The 17,064-nt window shown below is 49.1% G+C and overlaps 1 protein-coding gene across 2 annotated transcripts in view; it reads left to right on the top strand.

The window, feature by feature from the left end:
* The first annotated feature begins 6,494 nt into the window (after nt 1-6,494).
* The window catches only part of FAM78B (family with sequence similarity 78 member B), a 102,335-nt gene continuing 91,765 nt past the window's right edge, over nt 6,495-17,064 (top strand). For both annotated transcript variants that reach the window (XR_005021749.1, XM_036868450.1), the window contains exon 1: nt 6,495-6,947. Coding sequence is in view for 1 of the 2 variants with exons in the window: in XM_036868450.1 (XP_036724345.1) it covers nt 6,685-6,947 (263 nt within the window). In the remaining variant the exon portion in view is untranslated. The remainder of the gene's footprint in view (nt 6,948-17,064) is intronic.

Here is a 17,064-nt window from a genome sequence, read left to right as displayed (position 1 = left end):
ATACAACGGAAGATTACTCAGGTATAAAAACGAACAAAATTGGGTCATTTGTAGAGATGTGGATGGAGCTAGAGACTGTCATACAGAGTGAAGTAAGTCAGAAAGAGAAAAACAAATATTGTATATTAACAAATATATGTGGAATCTAGAAAAATGGTACAGATGAACTGGTTTGCAAGTCAGAAAGAGAGACACAGATGTAGAGAACAAACATATGGACACCAAGGGCAGAAATTTTGACATATATACACTAATCAGTGTGAAATAGATAGCTGATAAGAACCTGCTGTATAAAGTAAGTCAGAAAGAGAAAAACAAATACCGTATACTAACACATATATATGGAATCTAAAAAAAAAAAATTGGTCATGAAGAACCTAGGGGCAGGATGGGAATAAAAACGCAGACCTACTAGAGAATGGACTTGAGGACATGGGGAGGGGGAAGGGTAAGCTGGGGCAAAGTGAAAGAGTGGCATATACATATATACACTACCAAATGTAAAACCAATAGCTAGTGGGAAGCAGCCGCATAGCACAGGGAGATCGCCTCGGTGCTTTGTGACCACCTAGAGGGGTGGGATAGGGAGGGTGGGAGGGAGGGAGACCCAAGAGGGAAGAGATATGGGGATATATGTATATGTATAGCTGATTTACTTTGTTATAAAGCAGAAACTAACACACCAGTGTAAAGCAATTTTACTCCAATAAAGATGTTAAAAAAAAAAGAACCTGAACCTGCTGTATAAAAAATAAATAAATAAAATAAAATTTAAAAATTCAAAAAAATACTGAACACAAAAAATAAAATAAAAAGAAACAGGGTAGTCAGGAGGTGACATTTGATTGCTAGAAGAGAGGTGTCAACTCACTGAGATGAAGAAACGGGCAGTATGTCTGAACGGAAACATCTAGTAGTAGGCAGATGGACATGCTAGCCTTGAGTTCAGGAAATGTTTGGGCTGGAGGGACAGACTTGGAAGACATCATAGAAAATAATAGTTAAAACCAATATCAACGGTTTATGCCCTGCAGGCGTTCAGACAGGGGAGGAGGGACCCTCAGAAAATACTACCCTGGGGGAACCAGGGAAAGCAAGAGGAATCAGAGAAGCCAAGAGGAGAATTAGGATTTGCAGAATCATGGAATAAAAAGAAGAGCATCAAGTCCTGCAGATAAAGACTAAGAAAAGGGGGGCTTCCCTGGTGGTGCAGTGGTTGAGAATCTGCCTGCTAATGCAGAGGACACAGGTTCGAGCCCTGGTCTGGGAAGATCCCACATGCTGCGGAGCAACTAGGCCCGTGAGCCACAACTACTGAGCCTGCGCGTCTGGAGCCTGTGCTCCACAACAAGAGAGGCTGCGACAGTGAGAGGCCCGCGCACCGCGATGAAGAGTGGCCCCCGCTCGCCACAACCAGAGAAAGCCCTCGCACAGAAACGAAGACCCAACACAGCCAAAAATAAATAAATAAATTAATTAATTAATTCAAAAAAAAAAAAGACTAAGAAAAGGACTCTGTGGCAGAGACAGGCACGAGTGACCTTCAACAGGACAGCTCACAGACTAGGGCATTCTTGGTAGTCTCTGCAGCCTACAGTAATGTGAGGCTGGTGGGAAAAGCTTGATAAATATTGGCTACCTGAAGCAGCTGCCATACCTTGGGCTCAATGCATTTAGCAAAGCAGTCAGAGTCCATTGCCAGGGTCCACCTCCTGTAGAGCTTCTTAGCCTAGCCTGGAAGGGAAATTGGTTACTCTGACTTGAAGTGGTCGTAGGAGGAGTTCACCCCAAAAAGAGTTGTTTCTTTAATCCTGTTCTCTTGGACATTGAGGATTCATGTAACCCGTTGCCTGCCTTCAGACCGTATAAGCGAGATAGAAACTATCTCCTTTTTTAGCAGTTCCAGAGGTAATTTCCCAGCAAACTTGGTAGTCTGTTCTACAGTTTCTGAAAACCCTTGCCAAGGTCAACTAGAAAATAGGCCTTTGTGGCCCAAAGTTTCTAAAAAGCTCACTTGACAAATTGAGTAATGAGTCAACTGATAGGAAAAATAAAGTCAGAGATTGCCCTGCTTCTGGAAAGATGGAGCATGGGGTCATTGGAGGCTGAGGGAATGGATTGTAAAGGGGGTGCAGAGGCCAGTATCCTGGAGAGTGTGCTCTAGGGCTCTAACTCAGGGATCTGAGGGGCTCTGTCATGCTCAAGAATATCACAAGCATGAAGTACAAAGGAGTATTTGTGCTGTGCCCTGAGAATAAACTCAAATGAAGTTATTCACAAGGAATGATTGTCATCCAGGTCCTGTCATTGAAGTTTTTCCATTTCTTGGTGCCTAGAACTGATAACCCTTGAGAGGAGATTTAGTGCTCAAAGACAAAGGGCATCACTTTTACATCTAGGAGGGATGCTGGGGGGAAAGACGGTGGGAAGACAAAGAGGTACCATGCAGAAAGAAGTAGATTAAAAAAATATGCTCATTGTAAGTAAGGAGACAGAGCTTATAGTTAAGTTATGGAAAATAGTATTTTACCAGATTAAAAAAATAAATTTAGTCATTCAAATATTTACTGAGCGGCTCCTAGGTGCCAGGCACTAGGCTGGACAACAGGGCATGATGACACATCCCCTTGAGGAGTGTACAGCCTATTGAGGGAGACAAGTGTGAGCAAACAACTGTGAAACAGCTGGAAAGGTGCTCACAGAGGCAGGTACAGGATGCTAATAGAGGCAGGGGAGATTTACTTCACCAGGAGAGAAAGGAACTTAAAAGAGCAGCACAGAGACATTGTTGTACTTCTGAAGACTTTGGTTTGAGCTACATGTAGCGGCCCATTGGCATTTGCAGACTGAATGTTCATGGATGAAAATAGTCTCCACTGAGTGATCTGAAAGGTCCCTGTAGTGAGGTAATTTTCTGAGACACAAATCTGAATGGCCTGCTAGGAGGCCAGAGTGTACTTGCCAGCCACTTAGTTAGTGAATGAACCACACCCAACACCTGGCATTTGTGCCCCAGCACAGCTTAGCTCTTCTCATTGACATCTATGGAGTAATTCTCATACTTTGATTGACTTTTTTTTTTCTTTGCAGAGTCAGAGGAATATGGAGTTAATAAGGTACAGATGTAATGAAGTAAAGAGTTTATTTTAATGGCGAAATTTATTTAAGTAGCTTTTGAAATTACCTTGGCGCCATGTTTACAGAACCATTAAGAGTCTAAAAATGATCCCTTACATTTTTCAGTTACACTTTACTGCTTTTTATAGTGAAAATTATATGTCATGGTGAGAGTCATGATTCTGGATACTCATGAAGGTCATGGATGAACCCTTTGAGAATGTCAAGGGTCCATGTCTGTGAATGATGAGTTATATTTTATTGGCACTCTATTGGACATAACATGGTCTCATTTTAAGTTTGAAAAGTAAGATATATTCTCCTTTATATGATTTTCCTATTATTTGGAGAAGGCTACTATTGCCCTTCCCTATTTATGCAGGCATACCATGTATTACCAGAAGACAAAGGATAATATTTATCCACAAAATTGCAGCCTGACAAGCAACTCAAATCAACAAAGATAACTAAATTCTCCCAGTTAAATGCTTTTCTCTTGGTCTATTTCTTGGAACTTAATAACCACTGAAACTCAAACTCTGGCTCCCTACCCAAAATACACTCCCTGTACCTCAAACTTAACATGACAACACACAACCTCAATCTGCTTCCACTTCTGTCACCTTGTTTTGGCTATTAGGATCACATGTATTTAATTGAAGCTGGAAAACTCAGAGTTGACCAGACTCTTCCCCCAGCATCTCCTCAGTTACAAAGTAAATCAGTTTTACCTCTTAAATGACTCTCAGAAGCAGTCGGGCCTCTCCAGTCCCGTGGAACGGCTCTAGCTCAGGGCCAAATCATCTGTCATCACAATATCCTGACACAGTGCCTCTAACCTGTCCTTCCTCTATCCTCCAAATTGATAGAGAGTAATTTTTCTCAAAATGCAAATCTTGCATTCATTAGTTTCCACTGAAGATCAAAATATGGTCCCATCAATAGCTGGTTCCTGGCCAGTGAGTCTGATGCCAATGGTTTACATATAACACTTTGAGAACTGCATTGACTTGAGCTGTTTATGTCCCTAAACATGCTGTGTTCTTTCATACTTCTGTGCATTTTTGCATTTGCCCAACTCTCATCCTGCACTGCCCTTTCACTCTTCTACTCTTAATGAGCTTCTTATTGGACCTTCCAGATCCAGTTCAAATGCCACTACTTCAAGGGAGCCACATGTAAATCTCTCAGTGGCTCTCCTATCTGGGCTCCTGTGGCCCTGAATACACACTATTAAAGCATGTGTCATAGTTTACAGTGACAAACTGTTCACAAGGTTATCTTCTCCAGTGATCCACAAGCTCTTGTCTTTGAATCCTAGTACTCAGCACAATGCTTGACTGCTTGGCTCCTGCCAGGCGGTCATTGTTTGCTGAATGAAAGGATCAGTGATTGAGATCGGTGGCTAAAATGGTAAAATGAGAGAAGCATGTTATCAAAGGGCAAAACTGCTTTTTTGTTAACTCTAAAGTGAATCAAGGTACCAGGAAAGTTAAAATAAGGATGAAGAGTGCTTTTAGATCTCAACTGACTTTTAAATTACTCATTACATCTGTCCTAGCTAAAGACTAACTCTAGCCAGCCTCCTGTGCAGCCTGTTAAGTCAGAATATTTCACACTTGGACACCAGATCCAGCAAATGCTCAATGATCATGGAAGAAATACTTAAAGAGAAGCTATTGGCTTTGAAAATACAAATGTTAAAAATAACTGCCCAATAAGACCATTTGCTAATTTTTTTTCTTTTTGGCATTGTAAACCACAATATTAGACACAAGGAATCATATTTGTGGTGGCAGTTTCTACAGGACAATTACAGTGAGGCTTTTTCTGTTCATTCATTCATTCATTCACAGACAACTATTGCACAACTACTATGTGCCAGTCACCATGCTGTGCCCTGGACAAGCAAAGAAAAGAATAGGTCCTAAGATTACAGGCTTTCTGTAGGCCATGTGGATTACTACAAGCGGGCACCCTGGACATGTATCATTAAGCAGTTACTATTTAAATCCAGCCCGGTTCCAAAAATGTTCTCAAGTTCTCCATGTACTTAACAGGTCACAGGTTACCTTGGGTAACCTCAAGAAGGCTGCTAAGCATTCTAATCCAGCTAGTTGGTTCTGCAAGGCACAACCTGTCTCGGGATGCAGCTACATTCAAAAGGCAGTGTTTAGGGTAAGTCCCTTCCTGCTCTAATTCCCCAATGTGCGGGGGTTTGCTGAAAGAGCGTTTTCTAAGAAGGAAAAGATTTGGATGAAGGCAGGCGATGAGTAAAACTGAGCTCGAGCTTCAGTCAAAACTCTTGGGAGTTTTGGTGACTTGGTGTTAGGGCACGGAAGGATTCTTTGGGTACCTTCCCCATATACAGTGGTGGAAAGAAAAGCTTCCAGAGCAAACCCAGTCAGGGAAAGACGGAAATCCACTGCATGTATCAACATACTGGAGCCCAGACCTCAGCCTAACTCTAATCTAACAAACTACATTATAAATAACTGGCCAATCTCAGATATAGCTGCTCCCCTAACCCTCAGGCTACCCCAAAGAGTCACTGCCGGGTTCCTTCCTCGACCCTGGACAGCGCCGCACCCTTCTCGGCCCCACCCAATCCACGAGGGGTCCCCACAGCCCCCACGCCCACCCCCGGAACACCACCCACCGCGGCCCCGCCCCTCCCGGTCCCCACGTGTCGGGCCCCACCCCTGAGCTGGCTGTCCTTTAAACACCCCCACCCTTACACAGTACCCCCCCCCACGGCAGCCGGACGGCAGCCGGAGAGGGACAAAACTGATGGCGTACAGCCAGTTTCCTCCGCGGATCTCGTCTGGGGTTGCCCAGCCCGTGGGGCCCTCCACCCTGGGCCACAGTCCCCCTGGCGCCCCCCCAGCCCGCGGCGGCCGGGCAGAGGAGTGTCGCCGCGGCCCAGCTGCGGGGCGGGGCCGGCGGGAGCGCAGGTCTCCGCCGCCGCCACTGCTGCCTCCGCCTGCCGCTCGGGCCGCCCGCTCGCCAGCCTCTGGGCGCGCTGCACGCGGGGGGCAGCCGCGGTGCAGAGGTTCATGCAGCGGCGGCGGCGGCGGCGGCTGCTGCTGCTGCTGCTACCGCGGAGGCAGACAGACCCGGCGCTGCCGCCGCCGCCGCCGCCCTCCCCCGGCTACATGCCGCCGCCGCTGCCGCCTCCTCCTCTCCGGCGAGGGGCGGGGGGCTCCGGCCCGGGGTGGGCACCACTCCTCGCAGTGCCGCTCCCCTCCCTGCCCTCCGCGCCGGCCCTGGAGCCGGCGGGGGCGCCCGCCGCCTCCTAGGAGCGCACGCTCCGCGCGCCCTGCCGGAGAGAGGGGGCGGGCGTGGGCAGGGGCGGGCGGGCGTCGGGGCAGCGGAGACCCGGCACGGCGACGAGAGGAGGGGGCTGCCTCGGAGAATGCCCGGCGCCGACTCACCGCTCCTAGGCACGGGCTGAGCCGGACCCGGAGCGGGCGGCGCGTCGCCATGCCGGTGTGACGGGCGCCCCCGGCTGCCCGCGCGGTCCCCCGCGCTGCCCCACGCCGCGCCGCGCCGGCGCCGGGCGGCAGGATGGGCTGTATCCAAAGCATTACCTGCAAGGCGCGGATCCGGCGCGAGAACATCGTGGTGTACGATGTGTGCGCCACCATCGACCAGTGCCCCACGCGCATCGAGGAGACCTCGCCCATCGTCCTGCGCTACAAGACCCCCTACTTCAAAGCTTCGGCCCGCGTGGTCATGCCCCCCATCCCCCGCCACGACACCTGGGTGGTGGGCTGGATCCAGGCGTGCAACCAGATGGAGTTCTTCAACACCTACAGCGACCTGGGCATGTAAGCGACCGGCCGCGCGGAGTCGGAACGGGGTCCCTGGCCCCGGTCTCTTCTGATCCCGACCCTCCTCCCCAGCTCCTTCTTACTGCTCTCCCCATCCTCTTTCTAAACCTTCCTCCCGCCTCCTCTTCCATCTCCCTCCTCCCTACGCTTTTGTTTCAGTGACAGGGCGGGTGTGTGTAGGGAGGCTCCTCGCGAAGGCATTTTCTCGTGGTTTGCTTCTGACTCCCCATGAACGCGAGAACGGTGCGATAAGGAGGGTTCGAGAGACGGAGGTGGGGGTGGCTGGCTAGTGCCCTGGGAGTTTCGGGGCGCCGTCTGTGCTTTGTGGGGCTTCCCGGGAAGAGTTTGGGGGGGACCTGTAGAGAGGAGTGGAGTGGAGTGCCGGGGGCGCGTGGGCTGTGCCGCGCGCGTCCGTTGGAGAAACCCGAGCGGGCTTGGAGGAGAAGGTACCGGGTGTCCCAGCTGGACTTGGTGGTTCTGCCCTTGTTCCCTCGACTGTTGACTTCTAGCCCTTGTCCCCCGGGCCGGGAAGCCTGGAGGCATTTGCATCCGGAACCGCAAACCCGGGAGAGCCGCTTTTCTGGCTCGGCTCCCTCTGGACGAGTACTGGGGTGGTGGGAACTGGAAGGCATCGGGCGCGTCCCGGTGGAGCAGGGCTGATGGCCTTGTAAGAGCAGCCTCTGGCTGGCGTGGTGCGGTGTGTGTCTTATGCTCAAGGAAAGCATGGGTCTCTTGTCGGTCTAAAGTCTTTACTTACTCCAAAACTTTACTGATTGCGACGCTGGAAGTGATTCCCCAGCGCCCACCGCCGAATTCTGTTGGCGATCTGGGAGCTCTCCAACTTCTTTCAGCAGCGCCGCTCGGTGCGCGCCGAGCTCGGCGGCTGTGGTGGAGACCCGAAATCGCGGCGACTCCTCTGCCGCCAGGGGCCGACAGCCTGCCCCGGAACCGCAGGCTACTGACAGTCTCGTCCAGGACTTTTTTATTTACTAAATTTTCATGACTCCCTGCCAGCCTTCTTTCAGAAGTAGACTATGGGCAGTTGGCAACTACAATGGCTAAAAGGTTTGGGGCCTGCGTTCTACCTGCTGTTACAATGTAGGTCTAGAGCACCCTAATTAGCTTGCAGCCTGTAGGGAAACCCTGTTCTGGAAAGGCAGCCTCATTTCATTATTAATCTAAAACTCTAGAGTTCCCAAGGTTCATCTTTTGAATATGGATATAAGGTGGGAGAGTTTCCATTTTAAAAGGTCAAACTATCTCTTTAACAGCAGTTTGGAGGCTTTTTATTGCGCTCTGAGAGCATGTAAGTTAACACTAGTCGTAGGTGCTAAAAGGAATTTTGACAGGTCGCTTTGTTTCTCCCCCCTCCCATCCCCACCCCAAAGAGTTTGAACTTTTCTCTTTAACCGTAAAAGCTAAATGCTGGAGAAAGTTCCTTCCTAGGGAAGATGTGTGACAGCCCAGTTTCTTCTGTGCCTCTGCACGTAGAGTGTTCTTGTCTTTCTGTATGGCAGCTGGATATGAGAAATGGGGGACATACTATTTGGGGTGAATCATGCCATTTAAAAACAGACACATCCTCGAAAGAATGATTATATCTGAACACATGTGTCTCTTAAAGATGTTTTTTTAAGAAACTTATTATTTCCAGCCAAGTCAGAGAAAGCCCCAGACAGGGCAAGGGCACCCTCCCTTTTGTCCTGTTGGCCTGGCCCTAATGGCAGTGTGCAGCCTTGCTGGGGGGCTGTAACTGCAGCCTGGGGCCCCTCTGGAGGAGGCTAGGAGGTACTGAGCCGAAACAGCCTTACTTTTCCCAAGACTGCACAGCCAAGGCTCTCTGTTGCCTCACATCTCTTGTAAATTAGTAATCGGAAAGCAAATAAATCATTCTTTCCATAAAAGAAAATATATTCTACCTCAGGAGAAGCCGAGGTGAGGTATAAACACACACGGTAGTTGAACTTCCTTGACTATGAGAGGATATGCCCTCATGGGAACCTGCTTTAATGGGCATGAGTTGGTGCCCGCCCAGAGGGCCACATCTTCCCTGACCCTTCCTTGCTGAATTCTTGCCTTTGGGATTTGGGAAAAAAGTTCTGCCTTTAAACTACCACTTTCTGTATTTTAAGATTCTTGGTTTTCCTGTTGTTGGTGCCAGGGAGCAAATCACAAAGCATATTATTTTAGAAATGGGTCAAGGGTCTACCTGTCTCTTCATGGCTGCAATAATTGCTATGTGTCTAAGGCCACTTTGGAGCCCAGATTTGATTGAACCAATTTCCACAAAATGTCTCTGCCCTGAAAACTTCGTCAGTGTAAACTTTTTGATGGAAACTCATATTGCATGAAAGTCACTGAAGTCTATTAGTTACTATGTCCACTTTAGCCAGTACCTTGAGTGGAAAAAACACTGCAGGCTGAATTTTCACCCCTGTGCAATGCTCTTGTTACATGAAGCATGACACGAAGAGACAGTGTAGGTTAGAAAGCTACCTTTTCAACATTTAAAAGGGACTATGCCAGAGGAAACCCGCAACTTAAAATGCCAAGAAACTTCTATCTATAGGTTTAAAAGAAAACATGAGCTTTTGTGGTTTAAATTCGCAACATTTCCAAAAACGAGTAGGCTTCTACAGGAGCATTTGAAATAGTTGATGGTCAGGATGGCCGGAGCTTAATTTGAACTTGAACTCAAATGACTTGGAACTTCCTTCAATAATTCTACAGGAAACAGGCTATAAATGCTTGTGGAACCCACTTATTTCTCATTTGGCCCTGATGAGCCCCGGTCATGCAGCCCTGCTGAGACCACTGCAAGGCTTCATCCTTCAGGGAGGAAGGGCTACTGTATTCTCTCAATCAACCCATCAATAAACAAATATTTACCAAGCGCCTCTGATGTACCAGCGCCAGCAAAGAAAACAAAGGAATAAGCACACAGCGTCACTGATCCTCAGTGTAGGAGGTAGGGGCACACGCAGAAAAAGCCAGTGCTCCCAAGCAGTGTAGGAGGAAGGCCAGACAGAGGGGCAGGGGACCAGGCCGGGTTTTCTAGATGTGTAAGGACTCAAGCTGAATGTGAGAGGTGGATGAGATTCAGTGAGGCAAGGAGGAGGGACTAGTTAGTTCTAAAGGGGAAAAAACAAAGGTATGGAGGTCGGAAAGTATAAGGTGTCTTAAGGGGGCATGCGTAGGTAGTAGAGGAGCTTTCAGGGGGAAGAACGGTGGGAGATGAGGTCAGAAAGGGTCTGTTGGGGAAGGCCTAGGACAATATGATCTGGAAAAGAGAAGGTTAAGTAAGGTCAGGTCTTCTTAACCAGAAGAGTATAAGGAAGCTCTTCATACCTTCTCCATGCCTCTTGGGCATACAGGAGCTTTTCAGTAGAGGCATGAGACCTTTATGATGGAACAGTTTCTTTTTTTTAATTTATTTTATTGAAGTATAGTTGATTTACAATGTTTTGTTAATTTCTGCTGTACAGCAAAGTGATTCGGTTATACACATATATGCATTCTTTTTCATATTCTTTTCTATTATGGTTTATCACAGGATATTGAATATAGTTCCCTGTGCTCTACAGTAAGACTGTTGTTTATCCATTCTATATGTAATACTTTGCATCTGCTAATCCCAGACTCCCAGTCCATCCCTCCCCCACCCCATGATGGAACAGTTTTGCATGCTAGAGTATAATACCCAAGAACAAAGAGTGAGGTTCACGTGCCAGGGATGAAGGTGAAGCTGAGGTCAAGGGGAGAGCCGGCAGTGGCTGGCTGGAGGCCCTTCCCGCTCCCTTTGAGCCCATGTGCGTTGTCTTCTAGAGCCGTAGGGAGCTCTCTGGTCAGCTTAGGGCTGATGGTATAGAATTTGGAGAACCTTGTCCTGGGTGAAGCTTGAGGAGGTCAGAGCTTACTCCTCTCAGGAGACAGCTCCTGCCTGTCTCTCTACTCCTCCTTCAGAGCCAACACTGTTGAGGCTTTGACTATACCCACCCACCTCTGTTGACTGTTCAGTTCAATCCAAGCTGGTTTCTATCTGTTCCAAATTTGTTCTTGCTCAGTTCGTCTGGGCTTTTCCATGTTGCCAGATCCAGCAGGCACTTTGAGACGCACTCACCTTTTCATCAATATTCCACATAGTTGACAGCTTCCTGTGTCTTGACTCCTTCCATCATTTAGCTTTCATGCTATTTTTCTGGCTGTTCCTCTAGCTGACCTCCTAGGACAGTTCATCAGGACATTTCTCACGCCATACTGGATGGATGGTAATTTCATCCATCCCAATAGCAGCAGATGGTCTCTGTGCTACACAGTCACCTGCAGTGTAGGTGTGTGTGCCTACATACAATTTCTACTTGGCTGTCTGAAAGACATCTTGAACTTAATGTATCCAAACCTGCACTCTTGATCTCTGCTGTAGCTCCCACCCAAAAGCTGCACCTCCACCGTTCTTTCCCATCTTAATAAATAACACCTCCAGTCCCTGGATTGCTCCAGCTGAAAATCTGGGTGTCACTCTGGATACTTCCCCAGACGTCCAGTCCATCATCAAATCCTGCTGATTGCATCTCACAGATAGCTCTAATCCAGCCACCACGTCCACCCCTTCCATCTTAGAGCATGTCACCATCACCTATCACTTGCTCCGATGGAGGATTTCTGACCAAACTTGCCACCTCCGTTCTTGCCCTCCCTCTGGTCTATCCCCCATACGATAGCCAGAGTGATATTTTAAAAACATAAATGCTGTCGCTTTCCTGCTTAAACCCTTTAATGACTTTCCATTGCAATCAAGATAAAACTTGAAAATCTCTTCCCACTCTTTGGATTTCTGTTCTTAAGCCCCATCAGCCTTTTTCCATTTCTTCAAAGGAACCAGCTTCATCCCAGTTCAGAACTTTTCCATGTGCTGCTCTCTGTCTGAAATGCTCTTCTCGCCCACGCTTGTCTCGCAAAATGCCTGCTCCTCATTCAGGTCTCAACTGTTACCTGCTCAGAGAGGCAGCCCTGAGTTCATAGTTTAAATTAGGGTTCTCCTGTTCTCTTGAGTAATACACTATTCTTTTAGTTGTTGCAAGTAATTGTTGCAAGTAAGCAAGTAATTATATGTTTATTTAACATCTGACTTATCTACAAGAATATGAGCCCCATTAAAGCAGGTATTACATCCATTTTATTCTCTGTGAACAGTGCTTGACCCATAGCAGAAGTTCAATAAACATTGGATAAAAATAAATAAAGGAACCATTTTTCTGACCTCAGATAGTCTGTGTCCTCTTCAACAAATCATGCCTCTGCAGAATTAGCTTTTCATATGAAACCTACGGCAACCCCACAAAGCTGTCCAACTCTTGACATTCCAGCAGTCACGTAGCACATACAGTTTAACTCCGCTGTGTTTCTGTGTCATTTTGACCTGCATCGTCCCACCAGATCCGCTGCTCCTCAGCCCAGGGCTCGTGTCCGTCACTTCTTCTGTCGCCCTGAGGTGTTCTGAACACCACGAGTGAGGTTCAGCAAACACTGAAGCCTCACTGTCACGTCACCTACTACAAAGTGGCATTCACCGTCTGCCCAAGGAGATGGGACATAGAAACCTTGTCGTAGCACAGTTCCACCTGCATCATTAACTCGCGGCCTGAACCCCAGGGCTTCTGGAGGTGATGGCCCTAGCAATCACTTAAATACCTTGCCTGATAGGGTCATTGCCCACAAAGTGAACACCTCCGCCCTTGTTCACGGCTGCGTGTGCGGCATGGCTGTGAGTGTGGCTCTCACTGGTCATAGAGGTGCCTCCTTCAGGCATTTTGCTCTTGAGGGCCAGCTCGGCTTATCTGTCCAGGGAGCCTGATGAGTCTCCAGGTGCATTGTCCTACCAGGTCCAATGCGCCTCAGCACAGGGCTCACATCTATTACTTCCTCTGTCTCCCCGCGGAGACTTGCATCAACACCCATCCCCCATTCCCATCACACCCCCCAGTCAGGGGCCTCGTGATCTGGAAGTAGCGAGAGCTGCTCCTCATCAGAAACGATGGGGACCCTCAGTCCCAGAGCATCAGATGGGAAAGCAGGATCCAATTCCCTTATTAAAGTCCTGAGTGCCCTTGAAGGGGAGGCGGACTGACCCTTTGCCTCTAATCTTCTGCATCTCCGCAAAAGAGGAGCAGGAGAGGATTAGCTGGTCTTATCAGGAAGCATTAAGCTCTCTGGAGATAAAGCACAACTCTGGAGCTGGAGGGGAGGTGTAGGAGGAACAGGGGAGGAAACAAATGATTCAGAAAAGAGAAGGGGAGAAATAAATGGGAGTTAACAACGGGATGTGGCTTGTGTAGCCTGGGATGCTGAAATACAGCTGCACAGGATGGAGAAAGCAGAGACGGGTGAGCTGGGAGGTGTTGGACTGCAAGACGTCAGCGACCTTCCACATGACAGCAGAGGCAAATGCTGTTTGCGGGGTTAGGCCTGCAGATGCTTCATGTTCCAGGTTAAAGAAGGCTGGCGATTGAGTAAGGAAATGCAGAATCTGGTGTAAGACGCAAGATCCCAAATATCCCCTTTCCCTCTGATTTGTGTAGCACTCTGATCTTGTCTGACCCTCTCTATTATGGCCCTGGGAGCTAGAAGCTACTCTTATACCTGATGAGGAAACTAAGGCTCAGGGGGGTCAGATGAGACCGTACATCTAGTAAGTGGCTGAGCTGAATCTTTGTGAGAGGGTGGAGCCAAGAGGGCAAGGGACCAGGTCCATCCATTGCTGAGAAGCTCATTCCCTGGGAGCAGGGGAATGCCTCCTCAGCTCTCAAGGACCCCGAGCTGGCCAGTCTGGACTGCAGGTTTTAGCCCCGTGCTGTCTTCTCCAGAATCTTCCCTGGGGATCACATGTCAGCTCAGATGGACAGCCCTGGGCCCCAGCTGACAGTCACCCAGACCACTCAGTTACTGGACTTGTGAGTCTGTTCATCCCTCAAACTCTCCAGACAATTGCTGTTTGGACAGATGATTAGGAAGAAAAGAGGACCCCCTTCTGGTGGTGGGAAGGACCCCTGGCTCTACCATCAGCTCATTGGACATTCCGCTGGCTCCCAGGAATTCTTTTACTATTATTCCTTTTCCAAGGCCCCCTCAGGCCAGTGTGTTAGCTGTGTGGACCCTGCTCCCTCGGTGGCTCTGATACAAGCCAGTTGGAACTGTTCACTGTGCCAGTTGAAGGTATAGCAGCTGGCTCCCCAGCACAGGGATTCGAGTCAGAAAACATGGGTTCGATTTTCAGCCGTGTGACCTTTGGCAGGTTCCTTAACAATCCAGTGTCTAGTTTGTATGCATGTAAATAGACAATGAAAAGATCTGTCTTGTCTCCTTGGCTGGGGGTCGGGAATCAAGTGAGATGAAAAGTGTGAAAGGGCTCTCCAAACTGTAGTGTATTGTGCACATGTTGCTTTTTTATTATTATAGAGTGTGGCTGTGATTATTACTAGAGGGTGACTCTGGATCAGCCTCAAGGAACAGGGAGGTTGTGACCCTGTGGCTTCCCCTGGCAGAGAGAAGCATTCACACTCTGGAGAGGGGTCCCTCATGCATCAGCCACTGCTCTCCCACAGCCCCACTCAGAGCCAGAGGGGAGGAGAGAGACTCGCTTTGTAGATCCTTCAGGGCCAGGGCTGTTTTCCATTCATACTCAGCGGAGGGTGGTAGCTACTACCTCTTGCCCCGGGCAGATGAGCAGCACGCAGGGCCCTGGCCACTCCCAGTCCTTGGTGCAATGCCTGCAACTCGGCCATGTCCTCGTGGGGACTGCCTGCCCCGCCCCCAGGTCCTCCTGAGGTGTACCAGTCAGGCCCAGATGAGGAGCCGAGGACTCGGGGCTGGGGGGGTACTAGAGCGTGTCAGCCGTGCTGTCCAGGCTCAGGAAGGTCTGGAGTTGCCAGCCTGGGTGGACGATGAGACCCACACCTGAAATAATCTGTGTCCGAAACCATTTCTAATATATTCTTTCCAATATATCTTTAGTATATCTTTAACATATACTTCCATGATTTTGTTTCCTTATAAGAAGAAACCATGAAGAAGAAACCCTTTATAAGGGGACCTCACATAATCCCAAAATAATTATGAAACCTATTTAGGGTAAACATTTTTCCCATTTTAGATAAGCAAGCTGATTAGATAAGTAATGTGCTCAAGGTCACTTGAGGTCATGAGGGCAGGCGCTGGTAGAATCAGGGCTCCCAGCTCCTGCCCTAGTGCCCTCCTGAGCCAAGTGCATGGTCAGCGCCAACCCGGGATAGGAGGTGGGGATGCGAGAGGTCATCTTCAGAGTCACGTGCTCAGAGCCATTGAGCACCCCAGGGTCAGTCGGCACACGGGCACTTTGGGGGGCGTCATTTATGGCCTCTGAAGACAAGAGAAGGTAGATAGAAACATCTAAATATGTTCAACAGAAGCAAAGAGAAATTTTCAGACTGTCTGATTAAGACAAAATAAATAAGGCCATGTGCCACGTGATGGCACCTTGGTGGCTGGCTTCCTCTCTTGAGACCTGACCTTTCCAAGCTGGCTTGTGGGCTGTGTCAGGCCGGGGTGCTCAGAGGCTGTCAGAGGTCTGGCTAATGGGCAGCAATAAATCAGCATCCTCAGTCAGCAAGCTCTGCAGCATCCTGAGGGGGCATGCAGGCCAAGGAGGTCATGGCTTGAGGGCATGAGTGGTGACAGGGACAGCCTTTGGCAAGCCTGGGAACTGCCAGAAACAGACAAATGAGATGTTCCTTTGCCCTAGGCATGGGCGGGAGGAAGGGTTCAGGAGCTGGTATGTGTGAGGAGGGAGAGGCTTGAAAGAGAACAGGATGTGGCCTTCTCATTCTTCCCCCTCCCACGAGCCACCAGCTGAGCCTCCATTCCAAAATGGCAGCCTCCACGGCTGAGCCTGGGGAAGTCACTTCAAGACCAGGTTTTAAGTGACTCAAATATTTGAGACTCCCTTTCAAACTTCCATAAATAGCCTTCACCTTGTTTAAGGATGGAGAAGAGATTTGTGCCAAAAAACTAAACCCAAACTCCTGTTGAAGATTTCTTCTTGGCCTTCAGAGCCGGGAGTCTGTCTTGCTGGGACATGTGTACACTTTAAGGAGTGGGCAGGTATCTGCTTATTGTCTGTCTCCCCACGAGGCCATGAACAACATACTCAACTTAATGATGATCAACTTAATGTTGAACACTTATCCAGTGCTAAATGCTTCGTATGCACTGTCTGAGAGACAGGTGCCATGCTTTCCCCATATTAGAGATGATGAAACAGAGGCCCAGAGAGGGTAGGTAACTTGCCAACATTACCCAGCTCATAAGTGACAGAGCCAGGATCAGAAACCAGAATTCCAGTGATTCCTTATGATGTTTCACTGCCACATTAAGAACGAATGATTGCACGATAGAGTGAATGAATGAACAAATGGATGAGCAGGGAGCATTCAGGATATTTCCTGAGTGCTTGCTTTTGTCCTTGCTGTGGGGACCTGGGGAACAAAGGGTTGAAATCACTTTGGAAACAGCCAGTCTCCTCACCTCCCAGCCGGTTTGCTCAGCTGGTCAGGGCATGTTAATGAGATCAGGGTCTCAGGGTCAGACCCAGGAGACCATCCCAGCACCCAGGTCAGCACTCTGCCCTTCCAGCTGCCTTGCACGTGACTGCTTCCAGCTGCCAGTCATAGCAGAGTCTAGATTACAGGGCAGAGGAACAGCCGGGAAAATGCAAGTGGTGGGTCAGCAGAGTCCTCCTTGACTTGGGGGTGTCAGGGCCCTGTGGGCAATCGTCTGGCCCAGCTGCTCATTTCACAGATGGGGACACTGAAGCCCAGAGAGGACACTGAACTCCAGCGAGGGAGTGCTGGAACTGGGCCTCAGACCCAGGTCCCTCCGACTTCACAGCCAGTGTTCTTCACCACCGGGCCACCCCAGACCTGAGGGGGAGCAGGTGGCTCGCTCCGTGGGTCAAGGCTGGGGGCACCCCGATCTGTAAAGCAGTCATCAGGGCTCACCACCGCCTGTTTTTCCACACACCCTCCGCCCCCCATTTGCTGAGGGGCCAAGTCTGTGGGCAGAGATGGCCACGGGCCCAAGG

This window comes from Balaenoptera musculus, chromosome 1 (genome assembly GCF_009873245.2).
Source record: "Balaenoptera musculus isolate JJ_BM4_2016_0621 chromosome 1, mBalMus1.pri.v3, whole genome shotgun sequence".
Classification (NCBI taxonomy): domain Eukaryota; kingdom Metazoa; phylum Chordata; class Mammalia; order Artiodactyla; family Balaenopteridae; genus Balaenoptera; species Balaenoptera musculus.
The sequence above is the reverse complement of the archived record's forward strand: the minus strand, read 5'-3'. Positions and strand labels throughout refer to the sequence as shown.